This window comes from Aedes aegypti, chromosome 2, assembly GCF_002204515.2.
Source record: "Aedes aegypti strain LVP_AGWG chromosome 2, AaegL5.0 Primary Assembly, whole genome shotgun sequence".
NCBI lineage: Eukaryota > Metazoa > Arthropoda > Insecta > Diptera > Culicidae > Aedes > Aedes aegypti.
In genome coordinates this window covers 295,217,071-295,244,629 of record NC_035108.1, presented here as the reverse complement: position 1 = coordinate 295,244,629, position 27,559 = coordinate 295,217,071, and the positions used below count along the sequence as shown (strand labels likewise).

General features: G+C 36.7%; 1 protein-coding gene across 19 annotated transcripts in view; it reads right to left on the bottom strand.

Annotated features, from left to right (window-relative positions):
• LOC5566523 (tyrosine-protein kinase receptor torso) overlaps window positions 1–27,559 on the bottom strand; it is a 429,787-nt gene that overhangs the window by 318,980 nt on the left and 83,248 nt on the right. For all 19 annotated transcript variants that reach the window (XM_021845429.1, XM_021845427.1, XM_021845431.1 and 16 more), the window contains one exon: window positions 1,025–1,164. In XM_021845429.1, the coding sequence (XP_021701121.1) occupies window positions 1,025–1,081 (57 nt within the window). In that variant the 5' untranslated portion in view covers window positions 1,082–1,164. The remainder of the gene's footprint in view (window positions 1–1,024; window positions 1,165–27,559) is intronic.

The following is a 27,559-nucleotide window of genomic DNA, read 5'->3' as shown; positions in this document are numbered from 1 at the left end:
AATGCTCGACAACACTTAACACATGCCTACGAAGCCTTAAAAGTTTTCCAAAAAGAGATCGGAAATAACCTTATTACCTAATATTGTTTTTCAAGGGCATAGGTAATGCTTAAAAGAATCAATAGCTTCAAAACCATCTCATATAAGATAACCATTCCTATTTCCAAACTTTACACCAATCCGATGGAACAGCTTTTGAAAATACTATCATGAAAACCCCACATTCACATTAATCAGTTTTTATCTACATTTTCTAACCAAATTTTGAGATAAGTCATTTTTGGTGATATTCAGTGACTTACGAATGATCCCTTAATTTTCCATGCAGGTTAACAACTTCACGGAACAACTCAAAGCTATATTGAAATACATTACGGCATAAATTGAATGAGTTTAGTAACTTAGAAAAGTTAGAATAGACAATCCCTTAACACCCCACTTATTTTCAAAACGAGACTTTTTTTCATAAATGTTCCTTAAAATCGAAACCTTAAAATCGAAGTTTTTGTCTGTACCATGATCTCAAATAAATTTACTTATCTTCTACGTTACTCACGAATTTTTCTCAAATATATTTCATGGGTTTGTATATGAATGTATTTAGCCCATAAAATTCGAACAAAAATGTTTCGAAACGTTTTCAATTTCAAGAAACCACAATACTTCATATTAATAGACAGCTCTTATTACATAATGCAGCTCACAATCCTCCAAAAAAATCGAGCATTTCAGATGACTTATATATCGACTTTCAACGTTTCTGTGTGTTCCCTTAACACTCCCCGAGTCCTTAACACCCCATTTTACGGTACATTATTTTTGGGCCCCCAAATTCAACAATGGTTGTAATTGTAATTTAATATTAATAAGCACAACGCATGCCTCTCGGATGTTCAACGCAAAGTTTTTACGATGTGACAAAAGGTCCCATGTAAAATAAACAAACATATTCGTTCCTTCACGCCGGACTCTTATCTATAGTGTATTGACCACCAAAATGCGCAGAAAATTTCGTCAAACTTACCCGACTCGCGCCGATAAGGAGTGTAGCAACCACTAGTGTCTTAGTGAATGACTCCATGTATTTTACTTTGATGCCCTATGGCGCGCCTTATCATCGGAAGGTATGCCGTTATCGGATTCGTTGAGTGACATGAAGAATGCCTGGAAAGGGGAAACAAAAACTTAGGTTAAGATAGGTTGATGGAGTTTGTTTTGCTATTTTAGATGTCGCGGGTGTTTATGATATAATTTAGTCATCCATAAAAATTTTTATTGAGGTTTTTTTTGCTTATGCCGTTATTTTGAAAATTTTGACCAGTTTGTTGAATTGTTGATTAGGAAGAGCCAGATATATCATTAGAAAACGGATTCTATCAAGAATCTAGAGATTATACCAGAAATCCTTCAAGAGATTCCATCAGGCATCAATCCAGAGATTCCTTCAGGAGATTCATCAGAAATTTGTCAAGAGATTCCATCAGAAATACTTTCAGAAATTTGATGAATCCTCATTTCATCCAAGATTCTTCCAGGGATTCCATTAGAAACATTCCCAGAAATTTCTTAAAAATCCTTCCAGAGATTACATCAGGAATTGCTTCAGGAATTCTTCCAAAGATTCTATAAGGCACTCTTCCAGAGGTTTCATCAGGATCTAAAGAGTCTCTCATGAATATTTCCAGAGATTCTTTCAGGAATCTTTTCAGAGGACGCTTCAGGAATCCTTCCAGAGATGCCTTCAGGAATCCTCCAATAGATTCATCAGGAATTCTTCCAGAGATTCCATCAGGAATCCTTTCATAGATGCCTGCAGGAATCCTTCCAGAGATGTCTGCAGAAATTATTCAAGAGATGGCTTTATGAATTCTTCCAGAGTGTATGGATTGAGAGGGGTACTAGCAGTGTCGGATTTGGGCTTCGGTGGCCCTTGATACAAAATTCAGCACGTTTTGGGATTCCACAAACTAACGTATTGAATTTGAGTTCTGAACGAGATGGTCGGTCCAAACATATGAGGGGGTCAAATCAGAGCGTTAATGATTGATTAAGTGATTGATGATTAAATTAAATTAAATTAAATTTAATTAAATTTTTTAAGTCATGATTAATGATTGTGATTGATTTTGAAGCTAGAGTATGATTAATGATTATGATTGATGATTAAATGACAATTTTAGATGATTAATGATTATGATTAATGATTGAACTCAGTACGATTGGTGATTATGATTAATGATTATGATTAACCCTTTCATTCCTAATGTCAAATTTGATCAAAGTTTTCAATTTCAAGACAATAGTTTTTTTTAATTGTCATTTATCGTACCTAGATAGGGAAATTTTTCATTCTTAGACCTGCTTTGTTATATGATGATCAATTTCGGCCCAGCGTGTGATTTTAATTTTTTGATATGATAATGTTTAGTTTTACGGTAGTTTTTCAAAATTATGTTTTTCAGTCATCTTCTAACGAAATTCCGTAAATATCAGGATTGCTGTTTGTCTTTGAAACTGCGGATATCGGTTCGTAAATTAGGATTCCAAATTCAATTCTGGGGTGTACTGGAGTAACCCCGTAAGAGTCAGAAGAAACTTCTATATTGAGTTCCAAAAGTTATTAACGATTAATCAAGCTTCATTGTTTTGCAGACTGAGTCTAAAGGAGGATGGTTCAAGCGCAGAGTGTTAAGTTGATCATGATTGAAAAATTGATGATTGAACGAAAAATCATGATGAGAGCTATTTGAATCAGATTTTGTTTAATCACAAGTGTACCGATAAATTTTAAAGAGTGTGATGCATTCGTTGCATACTTAAAGGTTTTTTTTTTGGCATCTCATGTCATTTAATTATTGTTTTTATGATTTATCTTTGATTAATCAATAATCATTCAATAACGGATGGTTAAATGCCCGAAAAGATGCACTAAATGATTTAAAGTGTGCAACCAGTTATATACTAACACTAGATAATGATGAATATTACTCATGATTAACAAATAATTTTATTTAAAAATTTTTTGAACTTCGTTATGGCAAATTAATTACAGTTTTCAATCACAAATCGTGATTAATTGCTCTGGTTCAAGAGCAAGTATCCTGGAGGTAGTGGTCAATATATTGGCTCTGCGGAGCGTAGCTTGCGACACATCCAACTTCATGAATTATTTAGTTTTAAACGGAAGTTTCAAGCGTTATTCATAAACTTGAACATATGCCGGGTTGTTAACCTTCCGTCAGTCGCTCAAAAAAAAAATTCATCAGCGGTCGCTTCGTGTACTGAGTACACGCGGAGCATTTTGATTGTCGGTCTAAAGCTAGACAAGATAGAGTATTAATGTCTTCGGCAAATTTCTTCAGTTCAACAATACCAATCGGTCAGTGGACAAATGAAACTTTGAAAGCATCCTCACCCTTCAGTGGCCATCGAAATGTGTCCCGGGGGAACCGATGAAGTGGACATTTCGCAATGCAACATCTCGAACACAAATATCTCAGGATCTAGATTTTTTAGCAAGATGGTGTCTTCGGCAAAATTGTTCAGTAGATCAAGGACTAACATGTGATAAGCTGCTTGTTTCGGAATTCTGCCAACGGTTCAACAAGCATTGCTCAAGTACAGTACATCGGCTGGAAATATTTCATCTTCAGCAAAGTTGTTCATTAGATAGAAGCCTAAATGCGAAAGACCTCAAGTTTTAAAAATCATCGAACAGGCGGCGCTAGTGAGCATGCATATTTATGATTGGTAATATCTGAGGGGGTCCCGATTACTTCAAAAGATGAAGTTTTCAGCGGTTCAGTAAATCAAGTACAAACTTGTGATGGGCGTCACCTGGTTCGGAATTCTTCCGCTAGATGGTGATACTGAGTATTCTGTATTTTCAACCCAAATATCTAGGATCGTGATTGCATAATCATGAAAATGATGTCTTCAACTGTCGTGCCTACTATGGGCTCCAGAAGAAACTGCGAACAAGAAAGATTTACCCCCGCATCAAATGCACGATGTACAAAACGCTAATGATGCTGGTTGTCCTCTATGGGCATGAGACGGGGACTATGCTCGAAGAGGACTTTCAAGCTCTTGGGGTTTTCGAACGAGTGCTAAGGACGATCTTCGGCGGCGTGCAGGAGAACTGCGTGTGGCGGCGAAGGATGAACCACGAGCTCGCTCAACTCTACGGCGAACCCAGTATAGTGAAGGTAACTAAAGCTGGAAGGATACGCTGGGCAGGGCATGTTGCAAGAATGCCAGACAGCTACCCTGTAAAGATGGTGTTCGCTACGAATCCGGTCGGAACAAGAAGGCGACGCACAGTGGCCGCATCCCATACAAATGCTGGCCAAAAGTACAATTCTCACTAAAAACGTTCACAAATGCTTATTATTTGACAAAACATGGTTTTTAGAGGTAATTTGATACAAATAGCCGCTGAACCAGAAAATCGATATTTCCGGTACATTTGACTGAATTAGTTTAATATAGCACATTTTTTTCAATTCAATAAATGAAATCCGTATCCAGGTTACAATTAAATGAAGCGTCATTATTTCGATGCTAATTTGAAGTTCAATATCGTGGGCAAGTTCGAGGTGGTTTTTAAATCTATTGGGGAGCATATAATGGTAAAAAATGCGATATTTATAACAAGTATAATGGTCTAATGGGCTAATTCGTAGTGTAACTAAAAAATATTTGTTTATATCTTGGCGCAAAAAAGCGCAAGTGAAGCCATAGTACATCGAATACTATGGAATATTTGCCACACATTGAGGGGTAAATGATCATTTTAGAGCGTTTCCCAGATATCTTGCACTACTTTTGAAAAAATGCCTTATTTTTGAAGGAGCTCTATATTATACACTTCTTGACATTCTCAAATGGTAAACATCTAAAATATGGTTCGAAATATCTTCAAAACAAAGCCTAAGGTATATTCTTTTGAATGAGACCGGTTGAGAATGATTTGGTTATGATTTAAGCATAAGCATAAGCATTGATGACCGTACAATTCGTAGTTGCTACTCCGTGATTGACTGGAATAATCAAAATTGTACAGGGAACCAACAGATGTAGCTTGGGAGTAGCATACCATCTTCAATGTACAATTTCGAGGACTCCAAGCTCATTAATGCCAATAACGGCGCCGGCCACGTCCTTACGGTCATCGGGGGAAGGGAAGGAATGTTGGTGTGACATCCATTGCTACTAGAGACCGAGATCACCTCTGCATCTCCATGGTTTTCACAGGAAGGAGTTTTGTTAGTGGGAGGGATCAAAAGCTACATGATCAGGATTCACCTTGGTAAGTGATGCGATTCATGTAGCCTCGAACTAAAATAAAATATCTATCAGTGCGTCGACAATTTTAACGTCGAACTATACAAAGGATATTTTTCAGTAATTGCGCCAAATAAATAAAAGAATATGTACGTGTAGATCAATTTTGTTTTATAAAACAGGAACAAAAGCTTATGCCGACACTTGAAGTGACGAACCATCCATAGTTTTTTTAACAAATAAATGAAACATTTCCACGATATAAATGGGTGTTTTCACAAGCATGAAACGAACTCACCGCTTTAATCCAGTTTGAAGATTGATTTGATGTAATCGACGTTAACTGCAAATCCGCCAATTAGAATTCCGCAGAAAATCGTCTCAGTAACGTAGGTTTCAGAAATCTTGAATAAATCTCCTGGAAATCACACAACGGACGTCACGGAAGCCTCAAGCGCCTCAAACTTGCACAGCCACTTTCCATCGAAAATTGAACGATCCAAATTCGACTTTTCTTGAAATCCTTAAAAAAATTTCTCTCCTGAAACGAGGAAAAACTGTCAGACGCAGAAAAACAGCTTCTTGCCTTGTCAAGGCCTACTACAGCTCTCCAGAATGATTTGGTTATGATTTAGTACAGAAACTGCAATTTCTATAGAACGAACTTCACGAAATTTGAAAAAATTAAAAGGGTAAATTTCAGCTAACATCTCTACAGGTCACATGCTGTGAAAAATCGAAATATATACCGATCGATCTGAAACTTTGGGAAATTGTTATTCAATACTCAAGAAATCAAGAAAAAATATTCGAGATGGAATTTGCCAACATCATTTTTTTGACTTTTGGCCAGCCTTGGGCCACTGTGCGACGGGCGCAGCGAGCTAGGTAGATTGACCAGGTGCACCAGGACCTGGGGAGCGTGGGTCACAGTCGAGGATGGAGAGTAGCGGCCATGAACCGAGTGAATTGGCGAGGCTTTATCAAGATAATTGATGTAAAGCCAAATAAGTAGGTAAGTTAGATGTCTTCAACAATGTTGTTTATTCTGTCCAAGGCCGAAGTATGTTTAACATGTAATAATCCGTTAGATTCGAAATTGGAACATCGATTCATGGAGGTTTGAAAAATATGGCTTTTCTGTCCTCTTTACAAACTGTGTTGGATTTTTCTTGAAACAAATATTATTCAACTACTTCCTGGCTTCTATTACAAAAACCCTGAGAAATCTTTGATAAACAGCTTAGGCAACACAATAAGAATTATATTTATTTTCCTTTCTTTATCAGCTGCACCAGTATGAACAATTTTTATAAAATTCGTCCTCATATTCATTTTGGCATAGTTTTTTTTATAGAATCACTTTCCGAGTTGACTCTTCGTCGAGTCTAGTACACGATACTGAAGACGGTCTTACAATGGAGATCGAAATACGCCTATCTGTCAAAGGATACACACTCTAGTGGAATTAAATGATGCATTATTAAATTCTGTTTTCATTCACTTTAAGGTATTTTACTACACCTTTTAGAAAACCATCGTACAACATTGATTTCTTATATACTTCGTTCATAATTAATGCTATATCATAACAAATTTAGGAAACCCTTTGGCATGGTGTCGAAAACTAATCTTACCAAAATCGAACAGTAATTATGTTGTGAAAAATTCGGTTTGGCGACATCTCGGTAGAATATGTTCCGAGATTAGATATCGAAAATTACCGAATTCTCAGCTCTTGAATTCTTGGCGAAATGTTTCGCTGAGGTCGAAGACATAATACAAGTGTGTATGAATCTTCATTCACCTGTAAATCGCATAGTGACGTGACATAGTGCGTCTTATGTGAGGAGAACTTCTTTCCGTTTTACGAAGTCTTTTCACGCAAACTTAATCAATGTATTCATCAAAAGTTCGATTAATAGGTTAAAATGTAAAATAAGATTGATCAATTTTAATCTAGAGTTTAAACTATAATGAACCTTGTATCTCTCGATTTATTTTGTGCTTGCATATCAATTCACTGGTAGCGAAATATTTTAATATTTGACAAAACGGGCACTGATAGCCCAAAAAATGATCAGAATCATAAGATGTTCAGAAAATAAAATGCTCACTGGCGCCGGGTTACATAATTCCAAATATAATTGCCCATAACATGATGGCCCTTTGCTTTGCTTACTGAATAACTTTGACGAAGATGTCAAATTTCTAAATAATCAGGAGCTCGAGATTCTGTATTAGAAAAATTTGAATAAGGAACTCTAGCGTATCCTGATGGAAGTACATCTAGCAACCCACTGCATTTTAAATTGAATGTGGACGAATTTTGAGTATATTTTACCCCTCACACGTTGGCCCGTGATATATAGAATAACTTCATCAAAAATGCCGTCTTTCTAAACTAATTTTATTTTCCTAATCAGGATCCTGTAATATCTGCTTTCGAAAAAAATACACAGTCCTAGGGCGATTCAAAATATAAAAATGTTTGAAAATCCAATCTCCCACATCTTCCTTATCATCCTTACCATAAAAATAGTGTTCTGTTTTAGCTTTTTCGGTGGTGATTTAAAGGTGGTTCAAAAACAATGTAGTTTTACATGGAAATTACTATGGATATTTTTTTAGAAATGTTCCAGACACGTTAGTACTGTAATACTTACAATACATTACAAATTTATCACCCCATAGTGGAAACTCATTCTTCAAACCCTTATGAAGGATGTTGCTGCAGAAACAAATCACATTTGAGCTAAATTTTTTGGGATTTTTGTTTTTATGTTTGCAGGGCTATAATCCCATATGAAGCTAAGGGTTCTATTCTGTAAATCGAGTGGGTTCATGTAATTCGCCTGTAGTCATTGTCGATCAAAGTAAGCATGCATATTTCAGATCTCGCCCGTCGATTCCCATAGTAATCCAGTCACATAGTGTGACAACTGTCGATAAACTCGAGTGACAGAGCTGAGTCGAGCAAAATTCTTGGTCGACAGTGAATTCAGCCGAGTCGTTTTTGCTCGACTCGACTTATAAAATAGAGCCCTAAATAAAAGCAAATTAACTCATGAATAATATCTCTTCTCCCATCCGTTGGAATGAATTCATTTCTTCAGCAAATTACTTTATTATAGTTTGAAGAATGAGTTTTATTATGTGATAAGTTATAAGTTATGTGATAAGTTTGTACTTACAATCTAGTACTAACGTGTTTGGAACATTTTTTTTATTTCTCCATAGTAACTTGCATATAACCTTACATCGTCATTAATAACCACCTAGAAAACTGAAAATTTCACAGAACACTATTTTAAAGGTAATGATAGTAACAAAAATATGGGAGATTGGATTTTCGAACTTTTTTAAATTTTGAACCGCTCTAGTAATCACTGGCACCATGTTGTGCAAGAATTGCAAATTAAACAGCACATCACATGTTTAGCCCTTGATCTAATTTACAGCTTTGCCGAAGACACCATCTTGTTAAAATATCGCTATCCTGAGATTGTCACGATCAAAATACAGCATGCTCACAAGCGCCATCTAGTAGTAGAATTTAAAGTTGGGTGTTAAAAAAATGTCATACTCACTAGCGCCATCTGGTGAAAGAATTCCGAATTAAATAGATCATCACATATTAGTCCTTGAACTACTGAACAACTTTGACGGAAACACCATATTTCTAAAAAATCGGGATCCTGAGATATTTGTGATTTAAATATGGCATGCTCACTAGCGCCATCTGATGGTTTAATTTCAAGTTGGATGACCTATAATATGATAGTCCTTGACCTGTTTAACAACTTTGTCGAAGACCGCATCTTTCTAGGTAATCAGGATCCTGAGATATCCGTGTTAGAAAAATTACATGCTCACTAGCGTCAACTGGTGGCAGAATTCCGAAGCAAGCAGCTTATCACATGTTAGTCCTTGATCTACTGAACAACTTTGCCGAAGACACGATCTTGCTAAAAAATCTAGATCCTGAGATATTTGTGTTCGAGATGTTGCATTGCGAAATGTCCACTTCATCGGTTCCCCCGGGACACATTTCGATGGCCACTGAAGGGTGAGGATGCTTTCAAAGTTTCATTTGTCCACTGACCGATTGGTACAGCTGAACTGAAGAAATTTGCCAAAGACATCAATATTCAATCTTGTCTAGTTTTAGATTTATAATCAAAATGCTCCACGTGTACTCAGTACACGTTACGACCGCTCGTGTGACGGGCCCGGTAAAAAAAAGTTGCACGAGCGGTCGCACTGGTGTACTGAGTACACGCGTAAAAACTTAGGTTAGAAACACGAAGTTTTCGAATACTTTTCATTGATATTTTCGAATAATTTCTTCTCTACAAGCAAGAAGAAGAGTAGATCTTGGAATAGGACCAACACCCGGATCAATTTAAAGGGGTTTTCAAAGTGTTTTTCGAGTTTTCGCAAAGTGCGTGTACTCAGTACACTAGGGCGACCGACGGTGGGTTAAGGATTGTCGATTTCCCGGGGAAAGTATTCAAAATATTGGTGTTGAAAATATCATTACTAAGGCGAGCAAACCCCGGTAAACTCTAATATATTGATTATCTTGTTATTATATTATTATTATACATATCAAAGTTTAATTGATGTTGTGCGATAGAACCATACAAATTCCTCGTTTTTCTATCAGAAACAGGATGACTTCCTTAAGGTGTTCATTTTACCACCCCTTCCCCTACACACTGACCAACGACGGCTATGATACATCCGTATCAAAGGGGTTTACTCTTCTCTTTTTTATTTTCGACTCTTGCAGTCAGCTATTTTTACTTATGCCACGCACCTATTCTTCAGCCGAATCGACAACCCGTGCGATAATATGGGGATGTAGGTACAATAGTGTTACGTTTTCTCACACCGACTGTATTCAATGCCGGCAGATAGAGATATGGTGAGGGATAAGTGTGGTATATTGGACTAGTAAGACTGTGGGGCTTGGGGATGCTACAAAGGTCATTAGCGTTAGCGTTAGCGTTAGCGTAGTTACGGTATACTTCGTAGATTGGATACTAGCAACATTCATGTTTCTTTTTAATAATCTCGTCCTGACTACTTTCAAGAACAAGGCAGGGGAGTATACCTTGTTCAAATCATAAACAAGAATACTAAAAGCATGAATATCGCTATTCCCGGCCACGCCCATCTTTACCGTAACTTGGGATAGGGGAAGGAAATGTTGATGTAGCACTTACTTAATGAGAGGCCACCGACTCAGCGACACCCTCATAAGTGCTACGGAGTTGGAGGTTGGGGAAGGTATATTGTCAGGATTCGCCTAGAAAGCTGGCGATAGACCATAAATATTTGTTGTTTAAGCGTTTTCAAATTAATCTTTTGAATGCCGGCAATCAAAAGAGAAAACAATAGCTTATTTATAGTATAAATAGTATTTCGCGAAATGCTTGTCGATTGTGCAGTAATATTTTTGCTCAATAACCAGTAAAAAGCAAAACCGATCCCTCCAGGGTCATCGGATTGTATAAAATAACGATACGCGTAAAAAAAATCACGCCTATTGAAAAACTGTACTGTGCCCATTGAAAAACTGTACTGGGTGGTACTGTATTTTTAGATAATCGAAAAACGAAAGGAAGCGCGTTCGAACTAAACACCCTGGGATAACACAGTCGGTTTTTCTGCTCAAAATTATACGAAAAGCAGAATCGATCCAGGGTCATCGAACGGTTAAAAAGCATCCACAACCGATTGTCCCCTAAAAGTAAATAGCAATCCTTCATGTAGAATGGTACCACTCACAAGCTTCCAACCGCGTCTTCGGATTCGGATCATATACAACTAAGAAATGCACCATCTTACATGGAGGAAATATTAAAGGGTCTTTTTTAGCATTATGATAACGTCTTCGGATACAAAGCTAAGCCATGCTGTACTTGGTTGGATTTGGACGTTCCTTGAGCATAAACTCTTATTGTTCGTGTCACAAGATATAAGAAATGCAAAATTTATTTATACATTAGAAGGCAATATTGTAAAATTTGTTAAATTTTCTTCAATGATTGATTAAATGTTTGACTTATGATTAAAATTATGATTACTGAATAAAATTAGCGATCTTTATGATTATGATTAATGATTAATGATTATAACATAATATTGCAATGATTATGATTAGTGATTAATGATTAACTCTTGATTTTTTGTGATTAATGCATAGCTTCCCAAACTTGGCTTTCACGACCCCCCGACCTGTCAGCGCCTCGCTTTGGACGTACAATAAAAAGCGAGGTGACGAGGCATTGGGGGGTCGCGAGACCCAAGTTTGGGAAACGATGGATTAATGATTAACATTTTTGATTAATCATGATTAAATTTATGATTAATCATTAACGCTCTGGGTCAAATTCAAAGTAGTATAAGTGACATTTTCGGTTGTGAGCTATATACGTTGTTAAATTCGACTGTTTTTTAAGCTTTTCAATAATGTTTTTGAGGTGATTTTTCCGTCCAAAGGGAAAATATAATAATTCTTAGGGGATTGGGCTTAGGCTCGTTTCTTGGTTAAATAATTTATATAGAGTGAAAATTGCTGACAATCTTCAAAACCGTTTTTCTCCTCTTTGATTTTATTTAGTACAATTTTCCAATCTGTCTCTGGTTGCCGCATTCTCTGAAAAAAAAACAATGTATTTACAGTACTGGCAAGAATGCAGTACACAATGCCGATGGGCCTGAAAATTGAACAGCACGTTGGAATATATTCTTTTAATTATATTCAAAGTTTACTCTAAGCTTTTAAACGAATTCAAAGAAAACTTTATCAACTACGGAATTCAAAATAGAAAAGTATTTGAAAATAATCGCAAAGGAGTTTCCCTTACGCTTCATGTTTCTGATAGAATTGTAAATATGTTCAAATTTTAAGGTTCTGATAGGAACCAGATATTTTTTTTTTGTATTGAGCAGTGCTTCAGAGGTTTAGTCGTATTTTTTAAGATCCTGCAAAAACGTTAAGCACATTTTCAATTTATTTATTTTTTTTAAAACTGACTAGGGAAGAATTTCGAAGATTTTGGTTTAATATTCGTTTTTTTTTTTTGTAATATATTGAAAGATAACGATTGACCAAACTATACTGTGAGATTTGGTAATGATAAAAAAATAACAACTAAAATATTGGAAAGTTGATGTTGACGTAAGAATTATATGTCCAAATGTCTAAAGAGAAACTATTGTAAGGTATTTAAAAATGTTTTTGATCATAATTTTGATTCCTCGGGGGTCCCCTTCATCGGGGGCCCGGGGCTTTTGCCCTTTGGTACCCCCCTCAAATCCGGAGGTGGGTACTAGAGAAGATACAAACTAAGCAGAAGGGAATATAGTTTGAGCAACAAGGAAAACCTACACGCAAAAAAATTGTGCGGTAAAAACTACCATTTTAGGGGGTTAACTTAAGCGCCCGCGCCGGCAATTTTCAGCAGACCAGAAATGCGCTTGATTTTACCATGTCTGTAGTCGAAATCAGATTGTTGTAATTTTGTTCTGTCAAATGTACCAGTAATGCGGTGGGGTGTACCGTAAACATAGCAAATTGGACTGAATTTCCATGGTAGTTTTAAGAATGGGCGTAGTCAGCTAAAATAGTTATTATTACCACAGAATTTTTTCCCGTGTAGGCAAACGGGAAGAAACGAATGGCACGTCAGTCTTGTTAAAGTGTTTCGAGCGATGAAGTTGAGCTGGAATTGCTCCTGTTGCAATTCGGCTGATTGAGCCATTAACTTTGCATATGCCGGTTCCTCCTTCCGGACACTACAATGACACTACAAGGACACTACAATGACACACTTCCGGACACTACAATGGTAAGTGTATTGTGAGCTCCCAATCATTTGAAGCCTTCGCCTGGAACGGAAGACAGAACGACTTGACTCGATGCTGATTGCTGTTTTTAGTTAGTTAGTTATTGCGCAGTTCCCACCTTATTGGACCCCGCACTTCAGAAGTGCGGGCGGGTTCATAAGTGCGGAAACGTCAAACCCTTTGTTTTCGCCGTTGACGGGCAAGAAAAGGCAGTGAATCGGTTTCGCGCCAACGAAAATTGTTTACGTTTTAGCAAAAGCATGCACTGATAAAAATCCACACGCTCGATCTGTGTGTTTAAAATTATGGATCGATTCATGAACGTCCATATCGATTTGCTATGATTTTCTTGCAAACTTCGTGTGTGTTACACATTAAATTCCTTTGTTTTGCTTCATGGATTGATTCAACAACCGACAACAGGAATTCCATATTTTTTCCACATAAGTTCCCGAAGCTTTCTCTTCAAATTCGTATGTGTCAACCTATGGACGCATAGATCATCACTCCAACACGGATTCAGTGTGTTTTGCTTATGGTTATCTTGTGTCATAATCATCATGTTCAAGTTGGTCGATTCATTGATATGCGCAATGAGATTGTTATGATGAAATCCATGAGCTGTGCTGTCGATTTCCATGTTCAAAGCTTCTAAATTGTTTGTGATCAACCCATGGGATGCATAGTGAACTGAATTGCGGTTGGACCTCGCGTCGAGCGATAGTCATCATCATGCTTCCAAAGAGAAGAAGCAAATTTTGAAGCTGAAAGTGTTAGATGAAAATTTGTGAATTCGATTTTTCTTTTATTAGTGAAGTTTACCGATGTACGAGAATTCTACCTTTCTTTAAGAAAACATTGATTATAATGTATAGTTTAGTAGAAAAATCGGATTCCACTAACAGATTTTCCTGGTTTTCAGTTTCGAAAAAAAATGGAATATTCTTATCCCTGGCTTCCCAAATTATGGATTTGCGGCGCCCCGCTTGTTGCTGGCTCACGGGTTTGAAAAAAAAAATCAAGAGAGCTTGCGACAAGCAGAGGAGCCTCGGATCCATATTTTGGGGAGCAAAATTTTTTCTACCAAATTTCTTCTTTCAGTCTCATGACATTTATGTTCTATCACACATGACTTTCTAAAGCTACTACATTTCGAATTCAATAAGCAAATCAGTTGGTTTTCATGATTTAATATTTGGAAATTCATGTTTGTTTCACATGACAACCTAATGTTAATACACATGTTATTATACCGTGAAATCAATGATGAAATCCATATGGCTACCATACTGAAATCATGCGGTTTTCCTCATTGCGCAAATCTATAAGTAATACACACGACCTTGACGTGTAGATTTTTCTCAGTGTGTGCTCTCAGCAGGGTTGCTATTTTGTTTGTTTTATTTATTTCACGAAAACTTGCTTGTAAAACATTTGTAAAAATATGTCAGCCACTTGAAATAGGCTTTTTCGATTATAATTAATTGTGGCAATGATGCAGTCAAGTGCAAATCTGCATTTGGATAGAAAAACCAGTGTAATTTGTCGCGTAAACGTACATTTGAAGAACTTTGGGTATGGATCCATTTGCATGGAAACATATTTGGAACAACTGCTTGGTGACCTTCGAAGTGCGATACACAACTTTCCCAATAATCCATTTATCAAAGCAAAGCACAATATCTTTATTAGGGAGATTTTCAGCCCTTGGCTGGTTCATCTCCGTAAAATTGCTGTTTTTTTTTCATGGTGAGTCATCATATTTTCGGCACTAGAGGGAGGACATGTTGTGTTAATTGTTGATTGTGATGGAGTTCGGAGGTTACGATAAATGTATTCTGAAATGTGTTTTGTTGCTTGTATTGAATTTAAATGTTGGAGAAGATTTTTCCTTCATTTTATGTTCATGAACGACGTAATGTGAATAACTAACTTGAAACACTATCGGAAAACAGTATTGTGAAAATTCTTCAAATAAAGCCGACTTTATCGTGTTATGCTTAATGGTATGGTATGTGGTGAAATACGCCAAGGAAAGGCATGAATTCTCCTGAGAGGGCAAATCAATTTCCCTGAGAGTGATTTCTCAAATTGTCCACAATTTTCACAGCAGCATTTTTCGTAGTGACAGCTTGAAACTGTATTTTTTTTATTAATATTTATCCTTACTTAACTGAGGATAGATTAAGTAATGAAACCATAAAATGTAAGTAGATATATATACTTACATTTTATGGTTTCATTACTTAATCTATCCTCATTCCTGGTCTGGTGCAGAAGTGTCGGCTAACCTACAAATCAATTGATGCCTTTTTTTAGTTAATTTCACCATCTTAGATGTTACTCATACCATGATCACGACTCGCTTCAACCACTTTATCCCTATCCCAAACTTTGTCTATATTATTCTACTTTAATAATTGTTCACTCCTTCTATGTACTTTTTTACTACGATCATTTCTCTAACTGAACTTGACCTTTCCATTTGTTTACTCTGCCTTGTTTTCATCTATCGCTTCCAGGAACTCATCCACTCGGAAAAAAACAGTTTACCTAATTTTTTTAATTGACTTTACCCAAAAATAAGTATATCAACCCAAAATCTCTCGGTATTCTCTCTCTTCCCCTCCAATGTCGTCATAAACAGAGAGAGCTGCACCTACCTAATGGGGGTAGTTTGGCCCAATAAGCCAAATTTGGGTGAATGCATTTTATTCTCAAGCTTGGGTTGAATGAACTCAATTTTGCGTTTAATCCAACCAAATTTAAGTAAGTTTTTCTTATGGCTTCAAAGGCAAAGTACCTAATGGAGGCCTTGGAAATTTAGCCAAATTTGGGTTATTGGGCTCAACTACGATTTTGCGTTGCAGCAACTCAGATTTTTTCGATGTATTGTGGCAAAGTATTTTGACAGCTACTAAAGGTACGCTGCATTTTTGTTAATCTTATACAAAAATACTCACACAGATAAAATAGTTCCGTCCGATTTGTACTGAAATTATAAATTATATTCGAAGAAACTTTAAAACAGAACCATGTGAACCGGTTATGTTCCATAGTTTCCTAAAGATCTATGTGCAGAGAAACCGATGGCTAACAATTTTGGGCTAAAACTTGAAAACAAATACCACGAATCTTTTCGTCTGTTCCAAGCACTTCCAAGAATCAGATAGCAGGACCATAGCGGAAGAAAATCCTGATGTAAGTTTTGAACAACTATCGAAAGTTAAATTACAATGAACAATAAACAACAAGCAAATGCACCTTGTGTTATTTATTTTATTATATTGTAAATTTTGCACCCTACACTGAAAACTGTTTTTCGTATTTTGTCCGATATACATTTCGTAAAATCAGATTTCGTACATTTTACGCCATTTTCGTTTACCATACGACATAATCGTATTTGGCACAATCCACGACTTAGTAATTTTATGAAATATTCGTAAAATACACGTTTCGTGATTCGTAGATAAGAAAACTGTTGCCAGGAAAAAATACGAAACCTTTCGTAAATAGCAAAAAAGTTTCGTATTTATTTCGTGTGCCTTCTCATTGCAACCCGGTGGAATGCATTCCACTACGTCTGGTTTCCCGAGGCGTTCAAAACACCGAATCCGTAAGCACCGTGGAATGGATTTTTTGTGCCATTCTGCGTCGGCAAAAGGTAAACAACCGTCGCGCCAAAAGTACTGTCAAAATATGTCACGAGGGATAAACCTGTGACCCATTAATTAGTTCCGTGCATGAAGAAACACTACACGCGAAATTGTGTTATTTTACAAAATGCATCGTTTGCTCTACGAAATCATTTCGTTGTTTTCTGCAACGAAATGGTTTCGTAGACTCATTTCGTAGTTTATCCCAGCGTATCGAATATTTCGTAAAATAAATTAACATGTTCATAATAAGCACGGGCCATGAAAACTACATTTATCGTTCTATGAACTTTTCGTATCATTCCATGCATGTTTCGTACAATATATTAAAAATTGCTTGTTTTTATTACTAAAAAGATAAGTATTATCTACGAAATGATTCGTACAATGTAACAATCGTTCAAAAAATATTAAATGTTATTTATTACGAAGCAGATTTCATACACTGTACGAAACAGTTTCGTTGCAGAAAACAACGAATAATTTCGTAACTCAAACGAACGATTTTATTATATAAACCAAAATATATTATCAGTGTATTGTACACGACGATTTGTAATCGTCGCCTATGAAACCGTCGCCAAAATCGTCGCCAGCCAAGCAACCGCTGTGAATTTGACGTTTCACCAGTCTTTCCAACACAATGGCGAATCACCTCCTTTGATTTATTTTCTGGCATTTGACGTTTCACCAGTCTTGCCAACACAAAAGCAAATCACCTCCTTTGATTGGTTTGCTAGCGACGATTTTTTCAGTCTGTTCGAAAGTTGGCGGCGCGTTTTGTTGCGAATGAAACAGACAATACCTATCTTAAATATCGAAAGGGCCAATCAAAAATCTTCCAGAAACACTGTTGCTTGAACCTTTTCAGTATACTTAACTCAAAACCGACTTAAATGTCACTGTATTTGGACCCCTGATGTGCTCTAGACATTCGGTAAAATTTCCCAAATTTTATCAGATTCAATTCCTGCATTCCGTACAATAAGGCTTTTTTTTATAGTAAATATATTCTTGTATATAAAATAAAGAACAACTTGCATGGCTAGTTATTTCTGAGGGAGGTAATGCGTTGTGATGAGAAACAAGAAAAATACTCCTCAAAAGTAGAACAAATGCATTAAATGACTTCCCAATTAGATACGTAACAAATTATTCTGCTTTAATATCGACATTTTGTTATCCTAAATACCTAAATTTACTTAAATTGCAATAAATTATAGCAAATGCCATACAAATCCAGAAAAAAGTTCATAACTAACAACTAATACTAATGCACAGTCGTGAATAGCATACCTTCTATAGCTGTCAATATACTAAGGTATTGTGGTGCGAACAGTGAGGAATGATGAATGATGAGTAGGGAATGAGGAATACTATCAGAGATTCCTTCAGGAATCGTTCCAGAGAGACTTTCAGGAATCCTTCCAGAGATGCCTTCAGGAATTTTTCCAGACATGTCTTCAGGAATCCTTCTAGAAATGCCTTCAGGAATCCTCTCAGAGATTCATCAAGAATTTTTCCAGAGGATCCTTCAGGAATCCTCCCAAAGATTCCTACGGAAATCCTTACAAAACTGCCTTCAGGAATCCTTCCAGAGATGCCTTCACGAATCCTCCCATAGATTCATCAAAAATTCTTCCAGAGATTCCTTCAGGAATTCTTCCATAGATGCCTGCTGGAATCCTTCCAGAAATGCCTGCAGGAATTCTTCTAGAGATTCATCAGGAATTCTTCCATAGGTTCCTTCATGAATCCTTCCAGAGCTTCCTTCAGGAATCCTCCCAGACATGGCTTCAAGAATACATTCAGAGATTCCTTTTGGAATCCTTCCAGAGATTCCATCAGGAATCTTTCCAGAGATTTCTTCAGGAATCCTTCCAGAGAATCTTTCAGGAATCCTTACAGAAATGCCTCCAGGAATCCTTCCAGAAATGCCTTCAGGAATTCTTCTAGTGATGGCTTGAGAAATTTTTCCAGAGATTCATCAGGAATTCTTCCATAGATTCCTTCATGAATCCTTCCAGAGATTCTTTCAAGAAAAATGCCTTTAAGAATCTTTCCAGAGATTCCTTTAGGAATCTTTTTAGACATTGCTTCAGGAACCCTTCCAGCGATTAATCAGGAATTCTTCTAGAGAATCCTTCAGGAATCCTACCAAAGATGCCATCGAAAATTCATCCAGAGATTCATTCAGGAATCTTTCCAGAGATGCCTGCAGGAATCTTTCCAGAGATGCCTTCATAAGATTCATCCGGGATTCTTCTAGAGATTTCTTCAGGAGTCCTTTCAGAGATGCCTGCAGGAATTTTTCCAGAGATGGCTTCAGGAATTCTTCTAGAGGTGGCTTCAGGATTTCTTCCAGAGATGCCTTCAGGAATTCTTTCTAGAGATGCCTCCACGAATCCTCCCATAGATTCATCAGGAATTCTTCCAAAGATTCCTTCAAGAATCCCTCCATAGATGCCTACAGGAATTTTTCCAGAGATGGCTTCAGAAATTCTTCTTGAATTGGCTTCAGGAATTCTTTCAAAAATTCCTTCAGGAATCCTTCCAGAGATGCTTTCAAGAATCTTTCCTGAGATTCCTTCAGGAATCTTTTCAGACATTCCTTCAGGAACCCTTCCAGAGATTAATCAGGAATTCTTCCAGAGGTTCCTCCAGGAATCCTTCTAGAGATTCCGTCAAAATCCTACCAAAGATGCTATCAGGAATCCTTACGGAAATGCCTGCGTAAATCATCCCATAGGTTCATCAGGATTTCTTCCATAAATGCCTGCAAGAATTCTTCCAGATATGGCTTGAGAAATTTTTCCAGAGGTTCCTTTAGGATTCCATCCAGAGCGTCCATCGGAAATCTTTACAGAAATGCCTTCAGGATCCTTCCAGAGATGCCTTCAAGAATACTTTCAGAGATTTATTCAGGAATCCTTCCAGAGATTAATAAGGAATTCTGTCAGAGATTATTATTATTATTTATTTATGACACTTTACCCTCGTCGAAGCTTTCGTGTGAGGACTCTGTCATCAGGAATGCCTTCAGAAATCCTTCCAGAATTGCGGGAGGATTCTTTCAGGAATTCTTCCAGAGAATGTTTCATGAATCCTCCCAATTCTTTCAGAGATTTCTTCAGGAGTTATTCCATAGATTTCATCAGCAATGTTTACTGGGATTCCGAAAGAAATGATTCCAAGGAATTCATCAAGAATACGTCCATAGATTTCATCAGAAATTCCTCTAGGAATTACACCAAGTGTCTACCCAGGGATACCAGGCATACTTATACCAGCATTCCTTCTTACAGAAATAGTTCTACGGGTTTCAGTAACATTGATTCTTGGATTTCAACCGGATTCTTTTTAAGAATTATCGAAAAGGTTTTCAAGGATTCAATTAGAAATGCTTACAAGAATTCCATCAGAAATCCTTCCAGGGATTCCTTCAAGAATCCATTAGAAAATCTCTAGGGGTTTTCATTAGATTTAATAGGAATTTCCATAAAAAATGCTACTCCTCCAAGAAATCTTAAATAAATTTCAGCAGGATCTGAAATAGAAACTGTTCCTTGGATTCTTCTAGAATGGACTGCAAATTTAGTCCTTGGATTTTTCTTCAACAGATTTCTACAGTTTTTAAGCTAAGGTGGGCTTCGTGGCCGTGCAGTTAGTGTTACCAAGCATTTAGCCGCATCAAGTCAAGGAGTGTGGGTTCGATTCCCACTTCAGTTCGGAACACTTTTCGTCAGAAACGTATTTCGACTGTGACATTGGGTGTTGCATGCTAGTCCGTTGTCTAGTGTAGTGCTTCCGCTGTCTTTAAATTTTTTCCCCAGATTTTCTTCAGGGATTTCAATATATTTTTTTAAAATAAATTCCATGGATTCATCCAAAGATTTTTTTCATTTATCATTCCACCTAATTCTCCAGGGTGTCCTTTATTTTTCATTTTAGATAAAGTTTATCATTGTCCATTTTACTTAATTTAGTTAAGAATACTTCCAGTAAATTGAACAATATTTTTATTTTGTTTTGAACCAAACCTTTGATTTAAAAACTGAATTATGTATATTTGATTACAACAAATAGAAAGTTAATGAACGAAAAATCGAATTTAGTACTATACCATTTAATTCCGATAGAGTTTGTACCCTTTGACAGATACGCGTATTTCGACGTCAACTGTAAGGCCGTCTTCAGTGTCGTGTGCTAGACAAGTCGAGTCTAGTACACGACACTGAAGACGGCCTTTTAGTTGAGGTCAAAATACGCGTATCTGAAACTCTATCGGAATTAAATTATATATTACTAAATTCAGTTTTTCGTTTATTCATAGGTATTCCACTAAACATCTCGAAGATTTATTATTCAAATAGAAAATATTTTTTAAAACAACTCTAATAATAATTACTTTGAATAGCTTTTAACTATCTGCGTGCAGATTAGTATATAAACACTTTCATACCAAAGAAGGCAAATTAAAATTTTGAAAGTATAAGATAATTTTAAATTTGTTTTTTTTTTCATAAAATTTGACTAGATTGACGATTTACGATAAACTTCTAAAGTTTATACCACAGTTTGTCTAATCAAATACATTTCCATAATCAGCGGAATACAGTGCCCATTCGATTTTGGTAACATGTTCTCTTATTCAACATCGGCTAAAGCAGAATTCACATGCTCCTCCAAAAGTAAAGCTTCATACTAGATAAGATTGAAATGGCGAGAGTAAACATTCAAAGCATGTTGTAAATAAGGCAACAGTTGCTCTTTGTGCCTGGCCACAGCTCAACAAGGTTCTTTCCGAAGAATGTCGGTTTTGTGGATTTAACAAACTGCTCAAAGCATCTACTTTCGCTCGAATGCAAATCCCAAAAAGGTAGAAGCAATCATGTTGGAAGCTATTTTCCAAACTGAGTTAATAGGGTGATGCCATTTTTTCTTGTTTCACACCCTTCATTTGATCACAGAAACGTCGAATCTGACCTTTCTTAACCGAGTGGTTAGATTCCACGACTACAAAGTAAAGTCATGCTAAAGGTGTCTGAGTTCAATTCCCGGTCGGTTCAAGATCTTTTTGTAATGAAAAAATCTTGACTTTCCATAGAGAATCATCGTACCTACCACACGATATGTGAATGCGAAAATGGCAACTTTGGCAAGGAAAGCTCTCCGTTAATATTTGTGGAAGTGCTAGTTGAACACTAAGTTGAGAAGCAGTCTCTGTCCCAGTGAGGACGTAATACCAAAAAGAAGAAGAAGTCCCATCTGAAAATGTTCTGGACTGGCGTTTTTAGAAGAATCTGCCAGTACTAGACCACATACGCAAGAACAGATCTTATTAATCGATTCATCGGATTACTGTGTTTTTCCATGGTGAATCCCACACAATCTTCGAAAGGCTAGTGCGTTCTCAGCTTCCATCCAAACGAGCTCAGTTTCTTACCAAGAATCCACACTAACCGGAGGAGAAACAGTCAAATTGAGATTTGTCAGAAGAGTCTGAAAACTTTTTGCGTTGTATACTTATAAGTACCTAGGTATAATTGATGAACAGGTTGTCTTTTCGAATTAAATCTGCTTTGGGCATCGAGCAGGAAGGGGGAGTTGAAAAAGTTGTTTGCAAATGAGCTGTTCGTTATCAATTTCTTGGACGATGTTCTGATAAGGGAGGTCGCAATGGTCAGGCAGGGATACTGGGAAACATCGGCTCATGTATTGCAAATTTTTCGAGAAACCTGGTTTGACGTGTTGTTAGGAAAACTGTGTTTTCTTTTATAGGAATGCCATTCATCTTGAGTTTGTGTTTTCGGATGATGGTTGGAAGCAAAACCACCAGAGAATTAATTAAAAGAGGGGCGCGTCTTGAGGTGGGGTAATACAGTCAACTCTCTCTTACTCGATATTCTGTATCTCGATGTTTCCCATAACTCGATGGAAAGCACGGTCCCTTCAATCTAGCATGCTTTGATACCTCTGTAAGTCGAGGAGACAGCTGGCTTAGATTGCGAGTTCCCAAAAGTCAAGGGAACCTGTCACCAACTGTCACTGGAAACCCACCCAGTAAACACAAACTCATATACGATAGCGCATAAAAGTACAAATGTGGAGGCGATATACGTGCACGTGCTGTAGCCTTAAGGTGCAGGAGCCTCATTGCTTGCAAGCGCACAGGTGCGCTGTACATTGTGAGTCCTTTTTTGATGCGCCTCATTTTTCTTCAGATGTGTCTCACTGCAGTCTCATGCGCTCCGTCACATGTGCTGTTTCAACGAGAATCGAAATTGTAACTCTTGGATCGCGAGTCTTCGACCATATCATGTAAGCCATCTAGACACCTGCATAAGGAGGCAAAAACAGTTGTAGAGGCTCTTCGTTACTAAGAGTAGTTTCACAACTTGGATACCAATGGCGAATCCCCAACTAACAATTCAGAGCCACAAACAAGCATGCATGTTTAATTATTGTTCAATAATGGTAATGACAGCTGCATAAAAAAATTGCTCTATAAAGAGCTGAGATGGTGCTTTTTTAACACAAACTTAGATCAATGTTCAACGTTATGCATTAGAATGAAAAAAAGTTGAATCGCCACTTATTAAACGTTTCTAAAGATTCTCATTCGACTAGTCAAGATTGTTCTACAAATGAGCTGAACAAGACATGTTTCCCCCAATTCAAAAGCCAGTATTTCACTAAACAAATGTATGTGTATAAAAGGATATTAAGAAGACGAACTAACGTTTAACTTGCGTCGCACTTCAGCTTTTCCCACATGTTTAACATAAGCATGAATAAGAGCTGAATAAGTATCTTATAAAATCCTAATTCAGCTTCAGTATATTATAAGAACAGTTGATCCAATAGAGGCCAAAATGACGATTGACAAACACATTGTTCAGCAATAAATAAGCCTTGTAAAAGCGATCACACTATAGCTAAATTTCATAAAATGGACAAAACATCCGAAATTCGTGTTGAGTTCCGAATGCATTTCAAAGCTCATAAATTATGCTTTCTTAAAACTTTTGAAATAGCTGTTCAGAAAATAAACATGATCAGTCTCCAGAAATGCAGAATTATTGTGAAAAACAAAAATAAACATTTAAGCTAAGTATTCTGAGTAGGAGCTAAGTACTGACAAACAAAGCGTGATATTGACTTGATTGACATAAGAGATAAAATATCTGAAGACAATATCAAAATTTTGTTCCTGGAACTTCTAAACCTATGAAAAATTTGATGTACGCAGATCTAATGAATAGCTCGCAGCTATTGGTAAAATCTTGCAGAACCTAAATATGACATGCCAATTTTGTCCTAGTAGTTTATTTTAGATATCATTTCCAGATATTTTATATCATATATCTATCAAGTTAATATCACTTTTAGCTACCCATATTATATTTTCTATTGCTAAGCTTTTTTCGCCTGCTCGGGATGTTTTTCCGTACAAGAAAAATGGAAATTTCTTTGATAGAATTGATTAAATAAATTTCTATAAAATTAATTAACTCATTACGCGTGGTAAAGATGGACAAATTATGGGTGAAATTTAGCTTAAATTTCTATAGCCAGCTACATTTGAAATGACATTTCTTCACAACTGAATAAATACTGCGCTCTAAGAAAAATGATTAAGATATTCTAATATTTTTCTATTCAGGTGGGTTCTGAGGACTAACCCTTCAAATGATTCAAATATATTCATACAGAGAACTTTTACTTCAATGCATGTGTAATAGGTTTATGAAAAATACAAATAAAAAAAAAATCAAACTTTAATTTAAAAAAAAAATTAAGTCAATTAATCAGTTTTGAACAAACTAAAACTTATTATGAAATTAAATTTATCATTTCAGACTGTTTTTAATTTGTGTAAACAAACATTATTTTGACCAACAATCGACATAAATTGTCTCACTGTGCGCTAAAAATAGCCGACTGAACTCAGCTTGGATTAGCACTAAACAGCAGCTGAATAATATGCTTGTTCAGTTGTAGATTAGCGTACCATGTGTTGATTAGACGTTGTCGAATAGAAGCTCGAACATGGTCAATATTCAGCTGTGAGAAGTTTATATTCTGCACTGGACGGTACAATCATCAATTCTAGGATGGCGCAGATGGCAAGGCATACCGCTGACGATTGGAAGGTCTCGAGTTCGAATTCAGTATACAGGCGATTTTTAAATAAGATTGTTATACTGTCATAATTATAGTGCACACTACATTTATAAAGTGCCTAGAAAAATATTTTTTGTTTTTATAAGTCTTTAATTATTTTTAGACCAGCCGTATAAAAGCTGAACTAAATGCTTGTAAAAAGTTTTTAAAGCTGAAAAATAAAGTTGTTATTCAACGACATGCTTTAAAGTTTCTCCAAATTTGTGTGAACAATGCTTTAACAAAGGTTGGCCATGGAAATTATTAAAATGTTATAAAACATGATGCTGGATAAAACTGCCATAGTGGTGTTTGTTAAATGAGTGAATGTTAGTTGGGTCGTAGCGCCGAGCAGCGCATGAGACAAGTCTCCCCGAGAGCACATCACCTAGCGCGCGCTTTTAGAAATTTCGTGAGCCTCCGTCTAGCGTAGCACACTAGAATTCCGATGAGCTGAGAGACGGTTTGGTTGGAGGCTCGTCAGTACATTTATGTGCTGAGAAATATGTAACTCTACTTGCATAGAGAGGCTCCGGGCAACTTATTTTGGAAAACCAAAGCACGCACAATTATGATCAAATTGATAGTAAGATTTAGGTTTATTGCTCACTTCTGTGCGATAAAATTTTCATTTCTTCCAGGCCGGTAAAAAAGTGTCCCTATACAGTTCGAACGAAACGTGTAAATTTCTGAGACATATAATGCACATAATTGGAGCGTGAAATATCATGGATATTTACATGATATGTCATGTAAACTTCAATTATATGTCATGTAATCCAGCAGGATCCTGAGTGATTACATGACATATAACACATTTTTACATGATTTCAGACTTAAATTTACATTACGTCATGTTTACATCGCATGAGTAAAGTTTACATGACGTGTAATGCTCATTATTTTTAACTGTGTATGATAGGTAAATGTGGTAAAATTGTATTATTTTTCACGTTAAAATTTCTATTGAATGTAGCCGAATCCTGTTTTGGGCACTTTTGATTCACTTCGGCACTAGGTTTCTTTTAAGCTACAAAGCCATAATATGCGTTGTAATGAAGCGCTTCTAGTTACAAAGTTTCACACAATTTGGCTGATAAAAACCCCTCATGTCAAAGTGAATCATGATAGTGCTCAAGTAGCTCTGCAACCCTTTGTCAAAATAGTGAAAAGTTGAAAAAATAAGTGCTCTGCATCTCGATACCTCCCTAACTCGATGGTCCCTTCGATATCGAGCAAGCGAGAGTTGACTGTAGAAAGTAGAAGACTCTACAGATTATTATATTTGGGTGTCATGGCATACATAGGCAAGCATTGCAGAATTCGCTCTCATTTGATTTTGGAGCACGATGAAAGCAAGTGAAGAAAAACATCCCATTTGTAGCGGTTCATGATCGGCAATGCAAGCTGTAACAAGTTTCATAAATCAGAACAGCGATCAAGAGCCCCAAAGAGAGAGAGCAATTATAATATCATTTTTTCTCGCTTGTTTACCATTGGGGGTAGGTGTTTTATTTTACTGACACGATAAACATAAGCCCAGATAGCCGTAGCGGTAAACGCGCAGCTATTCAGCAAGACCAAGCTGAGGGTCATGGGTTCGAATCCCACCGGTCGAGGATCTTTTCGGGTTGTAAATATTCTCGACTTCCCAGGGCATAGAGTATCTTCGTACCTGCCACACGATATACACATGCAAAAATGGTCATTGGCATAGTAAGCTCTCAGTTAATAACTGTGGAAGTGCTCATTAGAACACTAAGCTGAGAAGCAGGCTCTGTCCCAGTGGGGACGTAACGCCAGAAAGAAGAAGAAGAAACGATAAACAATCCCCGAACATCCAAATGCAATAGTTCCCCCAGGTTTGAAGCTTGTTTAGAGGGGTTTTATCATGCACTGCCGATCTAATCAGAGTTGTAGCGGTATACGATAAACAGGCTCTCATAGTATGGTGCATATCATGATTGTTACAGAGAGCGATAAGTGAGAGATTCTCTCAATTTTCCCAGAATTCAATCCCTGATGTAACATCAAGTTGCACGTACTAAAAAGACTTCCATCACATACACCACGTTTTAACATTCGTATTTAAAGTTACTGGTACAGTGGGATTCCGTTTTTGGCATGCTCCGTTTTTTGGCACCCCCCGATTTTGGCAACAAAATGGATCCGTTTTTTGCAACATTTTTAAATACCACTGAAATTTGTAAATTTTAGTTAATATTATTGTGTTTATTGCTTAAGTCATTTGAATATCAAGTCAACTACTCACCGACTACATTCCAGAGCTCAATTTTCGTCGAAATTCCCCCAAATCCTACCATCCACTAAGGGCTCTCGTACGCGCCTATTTACTTTGGGATGATCCTTGGTCACACGCAACGTTTCATGAGGCCATAATTTTTCACAAGTATCTCAACTAGAGAACAGTTATTTTTCCTAGGCATTTATACTGAGTGACCAGCCTATTTGAGTCTGCCAGTAAGTGATACACTTATTAAAACCGCTTTGCTTCAGATTTGGATCAGCTTGTTTGAACAAAGCATAAACACTGACACAAGAGCAACAAAAAGTCTATAACTCATACA